The 10,295-nt window shown below is 41.7% G+C and overlaps 1 protein-coding gene across 1 annotated transcript in view; it reads left to right on the top strand.

Annotated features, from left to right (window-relative positions):
• The window catches only part of LOC142384554 (voltage-dependent calcium channel subunit alpha-2/delta-4-like), a 100,785-nt gene extending 97,260 nt beyond the window's left edge, over window positions 1-3,525 (top strand). Inside the window, exon 38 of the mRNA XM_075470855.1 lies at window positions 3,396-3,525. Coding sequence (XP_075326970.1) covers window positions 3,396-3,525 — 130 coding nt within the window. The remainder of the gene's footprint in view (window positions 1-3,395) is intronic.
• The last annotated feature ends 6,770 nt before the right edge of the window (window positions 3,526-10,295 follow it).

Raw genomic sequence — 10,295 nt, forward strand, 5'->3', positions numbered from 1 at the left:
ATGAGGTGTTTGATAAATTCCAATCAGGTTTCAGATCAGGTCACAGCACTGAAACAGCACTCGTCAGAATAGTAAATGATCTCAGAGTTAATGCGGATAGAAACCTGTCCTCCTTGTCTTAGATCTCAGTGCAGCTTTTGACACGGTAGACCTCGACATTCTTATAGATCAACTTGAAAATTGGGTAGGCCTTTCGGGAACAGTCCTACAGTGGTTCAAATCGTATCTTAGAGGAAGAAAGTTCTTTATTAGTCTGGCCAAGCATAGATCCAATGTTTATGATATAAATGATGGTGTCCCTCAAGGTTCAGTACTGGGTCCTCTACTGTTCTCTCTTTATATGCTACCATTAGGACACATTATTAAAAAACATGGAGTCAGTTATCATAGCTATGCAGATGACACACAACTCTATATCTCTGTTGTGCAAAATGATACAAGCTCTAGACAAACTAACATCCTGCTTGAACAGCATCACTAACTGGATGAATAGAAACTTCCTAAAATTGAATGAAGAAAAAACAGAAATTCTTATAATTGGCAACCTAGCAGATAAATCAAAGGTTTTGAACCAACTTGGAAATGTGTCTATGCAAGTGAAGGATGGAATTAGAAATTTGGGTGTAATTCTAGACTCCAAATTAACTTTTAAACCTCACATTGGAAATGTTACAAGAACAGCATTCTATCACTTACGAAATATTAGACGGGTTAGACCATTCCTCAAACAGAAGGATGCTAAGAAACTAATCCATGCTTTTGTTTTCTCACAACTTGAGTACTGTAATGCGCTATTTACTGGGCTCCCAAAATCTACTACTGACAGATTACAGCTTGTTCAGAATGCTGCTGCTAGAATCCTAACCCGCACTAAAACGAGAGAACACATCACACCTGTTCTAGCTTCACTACCCTGGCTCCCTGTGTATTTTAGAATAGATTTTAAGATTCTCTTATTGGTTTTTAAATCTCTGAATAGATTAGCACCTCCGTACATTTCAGAACTACTCACGGAGTATGTTCCAAATCGAGCTCTAAGATCATCAGGTGCTACTTTATTAAGTGTTCCTAGGATGAAATATAAAAAGACGGGTGAAGCTGATTTCTGTTTTTATGTACCAAAAATCTGTAACTTTCTACCAGTGTACATTCGTCAGTCAACAGATATTACAAACTTTAAAAAGCAGCTAAAAACACATCTATACACCCTCGCCTTCTACTAGTTTTATGGATTCTATTATTATTATTATTACTATTTGTATATTGCATTTGTTGTTTCTCTATTTTATTGGTAAATTCATTTTTCTATTTTTAGTGCTTTGTCTTTGGTTTGTGTCTGTTTCCTCCTCGCTCTGCCCCCCCGAGTGACATGTTCTATTGTGCTCTATTTTGTTGTTCTTGTGGTTGTTTTACTTTATTTACTTTGTATATTGATCTTATTTGTAAAGCACTTTGAGCTACATTTTATGAATGAAAGGTGCTATATAAATACATTTATTATTATTATATTATTATTATTATTATTATTATTATATAAATGCATTTTAACACGTCCTTAATAAGCAACAAAGACAAAACATTTGCTTAAAAAAAAGTGCAAAAAGGAATTTGAACTCCTTCATAACAAAGAACAAAACTGAAGAGGTACTCTTCTTCCCATTTCGGCTGAAAAATGCGATTTTCTCGGTCAAGTTTTCTCTTTTTGCCACTGCTAGTGGCCATGGCTCTTGACTTTCCTATTCGCTGTTGCGGAAAGCGGCCCGTGCCCTCCTATTTTTTGCGTATGGCGCGCCCTCTATCGGTCAACAGTATAATTACAATTATTATTATTATTATTATTTTTTTAATATTAGTATTAAATTATTATTGATCTATTTGCGGGCCGTACTGAGTGAGGACGAGGGCCGTGTGCGGCCCCCGGGCCGCCAGTTACCCATCCCTGATCTAACCCATATTTGTGTCAGGGGTGGCGAGGAAGGAGGACCCAGGTGCTCAAATAGGAGGTCAAATGAAAAGAAAACTATCCATGTTTAAATAAAAGGCTAAATACCAAAAGAACACTAAAAAAAACACCACCCAGGAACTGACCAAAACAACTAGAAACAGGAATGAACAGGGAAGAGAAAACCACAACCTGAGGAGAGCAGAGGATCTGACAAGTGCTGTGAAACTTCAAGGAGGCTAAATACTGTGGGGAGAGTGGTTGGTGGATGGGTGGAGCTGAGGAAAACAGTGACAAAACCCAGACGAGAACCAAAAGACACACAAGACACAGATCACCACAATTTGCTTTTGCAGTGACTACATACTGTTGTTTACATTAGCCCCTTTCACACTGAGACCCGCTACCTTAGCGTGTCCAAATTGCACCTTCGACCCGCGTCGAGCAATGTGAACGCTTGGCGTGTCAGGGTGACCCGTGTCAGGGTGACCCGTGTCGCCTGAAGCCGAGTTCAGGGGGAGTTGCCTAGTGGCAGAGCGTCACACGAAACACATAAAATGCTGGGCGTGTACAATGACGTAGGCACAAGCCATGCGTCGGAGGTAGGGTTAAATACACCTGTCTGCATCAAATTTTTCAAACAAACGATGGCGGGACACCTTGAGAACTCGTTTTTGCAATGCAGTTCATGGAGATGTTACTTTACGGTGCGTGGGAAACCGCGCTCTCCCATCTTTCTCGCCAGCCCTTCCAGCAGAAGTCCATCTTTCACCGTCCCCGAAATGTGGCGGTAAATAACGTCCTCTGCTCGGAGGCTGAGGAGCTCGCGGACCTCCATGTCTCCCCAGTTGGCCATCTTCAGAAATGTCTCCAACTTGATGTAGGCTAAAACAGAGTAAAACTTGTCCTCACCTGTCGCTGTTGTTCTGAATCAGCTGTCCATTCTGTTTTTTAAACTCCTCACGCCACGTCCACGTCCGACCCGCGTCGATTGTGTTCACATCAAACTCGGCTCGGCAAAAAGACTAGGGTCCGACGCGGGTCGAAAGGCGAGTCGAGTTGACGCGGCAGCCCGGGTCGGCAGTGTGAACACAACAGCGGACACGCTAAATTCGCGAATTAAACGCGGGTTATTCGGCAGTGTGAAAGGGACTAAAGTGTCACTGACTACTTCCATTGATTCTTATTGTACATAAACTCCTTTTTATTCTGTTGAGCATCAGAGTAGAATTCCTCTATCGTTACACTTTAAGAGTTCTCCGATGCTTACTCTCTGATTCATTCATATGATGTAGAATATGAGTCACAAATTTAATGAAAAGCCAGACTGCCATACATATTATTGAAAAAAGCTTTGACAATACTACTGAGACTTTTAAGATTGAATGAAGTGACTTGAGTCTTATGAGTTGAGTGTAAACTGAAGACTAACTGCATCTTACTTCCGTTTCAGGATGTTCGTGGTGCAGCAGATCCCTGACAGTAACTTGGTTCTGGTTGTGACACAAGCATCCTGTGACTGCTCTCGTCAATATGGACCCATCCTGCTGGAGCCCAAAGAGATCAAATATATCCTTCACTAAGACTGCACCCTGCTGGAAGCAGACAGACACAGTCACTGCAGGCAGGACAAGAGAAAGAATCCATGTAACACTTCCGTCTCTTTTTCATGCTTGTGTAGGTACATTAAAGGGACACTATGTAATTTCTTCCCCCATCTAGTGGTACAATTTTATTTTGCAAAGTCGAATGAATTTGCTCTCTAGCGCCTCGCGTTTTCAAAAATGCGTTGCAACTTCTTGAACTACGGCAGGCGGTATGTGTCAAGATTCAAGAAGCTATAGCTTCAGACTCAAGGTCCATACAAACAAAAAGACATCAAGACACAGAGTACAAAGGATTACATAACACACATACAGTAACACTATAAATACAAATGACAGATAACATAAGTTGACATAGCCTTTGGTGTGCAAACAATGCAATTAGTCATATTCCGGGAGTTACCGGAAGTGACGTCGACCCAGCGTTAGCGTTAGCAGCAGTGTGTAGTTGCTATCTGGAAAGTGTTCTTTTAAATAAACTCCCGGTAAACTTACAAACTTTCTAATGCCTCGTTTTGTAAGTTAAGAGCCTATGTGTACTACGGCAGAAGTTTGGTAACAATCAATGCATTATTAGTGGGATAATTTACGAGATAAAATCTATTTACCATTAGCGCCAGTAATAAGCCATTCGGCGAACGTGACGTCAAAATGACGTCATTTCCGCTTGCTGGCCTGGCGTTGGGGAAAACGCGATTCGAAGTGCTTTATGTCCCTCTCGGCACTTCGTCGTTTTTTATAGACCGGAAGGACATGGCAGCCTCCATAGAGCTTGCCCGCTCTATGTAGATACAGACAAGTTATTCTTCACTCAGGAGGATAAGTGAGATTTTTGACAGAGATAATTTTACACCAATGAGGACTAATTTATGAATGAATATGTTGATTTGAGCTAATAAATGACTTAATATATTACATAGTGTCCCTTTAAACCTTTTGTAACTTTTCATTACAAAAAAAAAACCTAACCTCAGTCATCAGCAGCCAGATGTTTGTCTTCCTTAACATCTGTGAACATAATGCAACAGTGAAGTGCAACAGGATGAAATCTCAAAAGGTGCGGCGGCGTCCAGAGTCCTGCCACGCCTACCATCCAAAGGTCAGTGCTGAGGCTGGCTTTGACTTTCAAACAACATTTTACACAGTGAAGGCTCCACAATGTCAACAAAGGAGGCGTGATATAACTAAGAGAACAAAACTAGTCAAAGATATTCGTTTAGCCAACAAAGTCTCCCTGTGCTGTATACTGATACTGATAACTGCTAAGTAGTACTTTAATGTAAATTTCTGTGTACCTGTTAGTAAAAAAAAATATCCAAATTGTCCAACAGGAGGATGCTACAGAGTGTGGTGGGGCGTCAGCCATCTCCCTGTCACGTTCGCTCTTCTCATCTTCTCTTCTCATCTTATTGCATCTCCTCCACTGGACATAAACCAGGACAAAACTATCTATTAGGAGGATGTGGTGTGGACCTCTCCGAGCAGGCGGCCTCAGAACATTTTTTGTGTTTTTTACATGAAGGCCTGAACTGCAGGACTCTGATTGTGATTTCTGGAGAACTTTGGCTGTTCATAGAAGCATAGTCTCCCTCTGCAGCAGAGATAAATGTCTTTTTATTTCTTTAGGAGTAGGTGAAAATGACTCTTTGAGGTGGCAGGAGAACATATTCCATGGGTTCAGGGGCACAAACAGGGCAGCTTGTATGTGGGGACTTTGTCATCATGCTTTCACAAGAATGTAGCCTTTTTGGGGCTTTTTGAAACAGATACAGTATGTTTCATAGGAAGATAATGGATGGATGGATGGACAGTATGTTTCATTCTTGAATCATGAACAAGGTTCTTTTTATCTACTTTTAAAATCAGTGAAATAGGGATTATGATTTAAGTCATCCTCAGGCAACAACACAGTATCAGTGTGTTTAGAAGATTTCCAGCACTGGTGTTTTTCTTGTTGAAGGAATCTCATTAGTTTTCCTGCATGACTCACACTGCGAAATCATTGCAAAGAGCTACCTTGTAAAAAAAAAAAGCTTCAAACCACAAATATGAGCTTACTTCTCCCTCTTTTTTATTCTTTTTTTAAGTGTCGGCCTCATGCCAGAGACACAGCATTAAGCATGAAGGTGTCATCTCATCTGCCACCCAAGCATTCATTCAGGACCAAAGCCAAGATTTTAAAGCCTTTATTGACGATTACCAATGATGTGTTGAAATAATTGTGAATGCTTGTCTAACCTGACCTGCAACTGACTGAAACAGTGGAAGTGTGGTGTGAAGCATTCAGTCATCTGTGAGACCAGGCAATTTGGATTCAGAAGGCATGAAATGAACAATTAACTTTCACATTGCCTTCACCTCATCATGTAACGGTTATGTTTTGTTTTTTATCTTGAGTGCTGAAATAGAGGTTATGTTACTGCAAGAGAAAGTATTTAATGGATTTCTGATAACTGATCAGTTTGATTTTCATAGATGAAAGATAAAAAAAAAAAAAAAAAAAAAAAAAAAAAAATCAATAAATATTTTTCACTTCTGTATATCGGTAAGTGGTGGTGTGGTTGGCATTGCCGCCTCACAGCAAAGGGTTCCTCGTTTCAACCACGGCGTCCTTTCTGTGTGGAGTTTACATGCTCGCACTGATCTTTTATTTAAAAAACATTTAAATAAACCACTAAATGCATTTACCAAATAAAACAAACTGCTGTCGTTAAGATGATTGTGATTTTTTTATTTTTCCTTTCCAGAAATGTTCAGATACATGACAATAAAACTGACAAATGAATGTATCATCGTCCTCCATCCATTTTCTGTAGCCTCTGAACAGGGGGGCTGGAGCCTGTCACAGGGGGGGCTGGAGCCTGTCCCAGGGAGGCTGGAGCCTGTCCCAGGGGGGCTGGAGCCTGTCAAAGGGGGACTGGAGCCTGTCCCAGGGGGGCTGGAACCTGTTCCAGAGGGGCTGGAGCCTGTCACAGGGGGGCTGGAGCCTGTCCCAGGGGGGCTGGAGCCGTTCAGGGGGCTGGAGCCTGTCACAGGGGGGCTGGAGTCTGTCCCAGGGGGGCTGGAGCCGTTCAGGGGGCTGGAGCCTGTCACAGGGGGGCTGGAGTCTGTCCCAGGGGGCTGGAGCCTGTCACAGGGGGCTGGAGCCTGTCCCAGGGGGGCTGCAGCCTGTCCCAGGGGGCTGGAGCCTGTCCCAGGGGGGCTGGAGCCTGTCCCAGGGGGCTGGAGCCTGTCCCAGGGGGGCTGGAGCCTGTCCCAGCTGCAGAGGCAGGGCGCACCCTGGTTGGGTCGCCAGTCCATCACAGGATGTACACTGAGAAAAACGACCATGTATTCGCTTCTATGGTCAGTTAAGAGTCACCAATTAACCTAGAAGACATGTCTTTGGGTGACGGGAGAGGGCCGGTGTTTCGGTTTAACCTGCGTCCACGTTGCCTGGCAACCTTCAGCCTAAAGAGTTGGTGGTAACTGATGTAACTGCGACAGTTGTTGGAAAAGCGATGTCACTCCGTCCAGCGATGACGCCGACCCCTTATAAAACCGCCCGCGCTGTCTCTATCTGGACAACATTTCGCGGCGGCGTCCCGTTCTTATTGGTTGAAATGAACACGCTGCTTCCTGTTGACAAGCTAGTTAGCAACAGGTCAGCATCACTAATGGCGAGGAGAAGCTGATCTGCACCGTGGAACAGCACCCAATGGTTTATGACCCCAAACACCTGTACCACAAAGATCTGAACCGAAGGGAGCCAGAGAACTCTGTGTTTGAAGGGAGTACCTTCTGAACCAATAGAATCACTCCCGACAAAATCGTCACCAGACACTTTTTACCGGGGCACGGGCCCCTGTAAACATGCGTTGTGCCCCTGTAAATTATTCCCATATACATCTTTCCATGGGCGTTGCACCCGTGGGGGATGGGGGTGTTTCGACACCCCCACTTTTACAGCAAGATGATTTCACCTTTTTGAATTTTCAATGACCAAATAAAGTTTTAACAAATCATAAAATGTGTTTTAAAGACTCTGTACCCTCTTTAGAATAATTCCATCCAGGTTTGAGCAGTCTAACTATTGTAGTTTCCATACAGGACCTAGTTTAGGGTGATCAAAATGCAGTAAAATGACCCTGTTCTGCATTTTCACAAATCAGAAAAAGGTTTCACAAATCCCAAACAAGGTTTTAATGAATCTATAGCCTCTTTAGAATAATTCCATCCAGATTTGAGCAGTGTAACTATTGTAGTTTCAATACAGGACCTAGTTTAGGGCGATCAAAATGCAGTGAAATTACCCTTTATGCCCATCCATTTAATTCGCGAATCGGATGCCAACTTCAGCATTGTGTCTATGGGCTTGATGTGGCGCTCATGTAACACCCCCACATTTAAAATCACTGCTCCACCCCTGCATCCTTCAGACTACTACGACTGATATATTTTCCCTATTTCAACCACGTAACCTACTTTAGCCAAAGCTGCAGAGGTCTACCAAAGAGTGAAGGGAAGAGGCTGTATTCGCAGGTGTTGGGTGAGTCTGTGCATGTTCAGCGGCCTACCTATAGGCCACTGTCATTTCTTACACCAAATAAACAGTGTCTGGTTCCATGGCACATGACAAACGCGAGACAATATTCTATTCTGCCTATTATTGCATTTTTACTAAACTATCTTAGGCGTTATAAATGGGTAAAATGTGGGTAGGCTAGTTTAAAAAACTACTCAATCAGGGGAATAAGTTATCAGAACATATCAGGTGCTCTTAATTTAAGATTTTGACTTTTTATTTTGCAATATCTTGCAGAAGTATTTATTTATTGTGCTACAGTAAGATCAAAACATGTTCAGTACCTGGACTGAAATATTGTTCATTGTTTTGTATCTGTTGAAAATTGTAACACTCTGCATACTGTGTTTTTTAGTAATATCGCTTCTTGTAAAAGGCTGACTTGATTATGTTTGAGCTACAGAAGGAGGAATTGAAAAGCTAAATGGCTGAACTCAAGTGTTTTTATTTGCTTAGATAGCCTGTAGCTCTGTTAAACCTGTTGAGGTTCGTGCACATTTGAATAAATGTTCTTATACATCCAGTACAGGCTCATTTTCTGTAGACAGTAAGGCGGTGTTGGTGGTGGGGTTCTGGGGGGCCTGTGCCCCTGTACAGCTGTATGCCCAGCAACGTCCCTGGTTTGGAAATTGTTTGTACATTCTGTGGAGCACATTCTGGATGACTGATTCAAGTGACTCAAAAACCCGATTCACTTTAGTGAGTGACTCATACAAACTCGAGTCAGTAAAAGGAATCGGGTATCCCATCACTAAAACGCATTGACAAGGACATCTAAGAGGCTTCTTCCAATTTTCCAACAACTGTCATAGTTACCAGCAGTCACCGACTCTTTAGGCTGAAGGTTACCAGGCAACGTGGACGCAGGTCAATCGATCATCTTAAGGACAGCGGTTTGTTTTATTTGGTAAATTCATTTAGTGGTTTATTTAAATGTTTTTTTTTTAATTCTGACTATTTCACAATGGGTTTAACACTCTGGGGTCTAATGCCCACCGGTGGGCATTTTTGACACATCTCCAAAAACACATCTGTAACTCTGTGAGTTTTTGTCATTGAAACATATAAGTGACACCATTAAAAACCTTGAAACTTCAAGTTTTCAAATATATATATATTTTAAAATAAATTATATAGCTGGCCCTTTTTAAAGAGAGTGAACAGAAATCTTTGGATTTTCTGTACTCTCTGACTGTAGCAGCTTCCTCGGCCACACCTATCGCTATTCACATGTAAAGTACCAGGTGATTGAGTGGCTATTCACAGGTGAGAACACGCCCCATTCAGCCAGCATGTGGGGGAAGGCAGCAATGTCCTGCCAGTGACAGACAATTATCACATGGAGAGTGACAGGGGGGTGGGGGGAATCAGGGGTGTTACACACCCATCTAATTAGTATTCAATGCTCAGAGACACTGACTGGAGTTACAAAAACTTTTTTACAGTTTGTGTGAAAACAAAAAAACATTTCTGACTGCACTTTTTACTTTTATGCAGCCAACACTTTTGTTTACAAGGTTCAACCTTCAAAAGTCTTGGCTAGATATATTTATAGTGCGTTTTCTTGCACTGTTTGAAGACCTCTAAAACTTGTTTTTTTGTACAGTTGTGTTTCCCCTCAATTTAAATAAAACTTGTTTGTATTACATTCACTTCACTCTCATATTGTTTTTTGTTAGGCTTTTCAGAATACAACCATATGTGTCACTTTTGCATAGATGTTTACAGTTAGTTGAAATACTTGAAAATGTCAAGGTGGTGACAACTGCCTCAAAGTCTCTGAAAAGGCCTTAGACCCCAGAGGGTTAAATCACATACCTGCAGATATTCTGATGTCTCTGATGAAACGTCTGACTCAAGTAAAACATCAAACCTCCTGTTTTGTGTTAAAGTAAATTTGGCACAAAACAAAGACTTTTTAGTGGAACCCAACTTTTTGATTTAACCAAGTATCTTGTATCATAAACCAAACTTCTTGATATTAGTTGAAAATTCTCAAGTTCAGATGATTTTATTTATGGATAGACTTCACGTTTTCACAGATGTGTGGGAACACATAACACAATGTGATAGATAGGGATGGGAATTGATAAGATTTTTACGATTCCAATTCCATTTTCGATTCTGCTTAACGATTCGGTTCCCTTATCGATTCTCATTTGGAGAAAAAGGACAACAAACCGGT

Source organism: Odontesthes bonariensis, chromosome 7, assembly GCF_027942865.1.
Source record: "Odontesthes bonariensis isolate fOdoBon6 chromosome 7, fOdoBon6.hap1, whole genome shotgun sequence".
In the NCBI taxonomy this organism is placed as follows: domain Eukaryota; kingdom Metazoa; phylum Chordata; class Actinopteri; order Atheriniformes; family Atherinopsidae; genus Odontesthes; species Odontesthes bonariensis.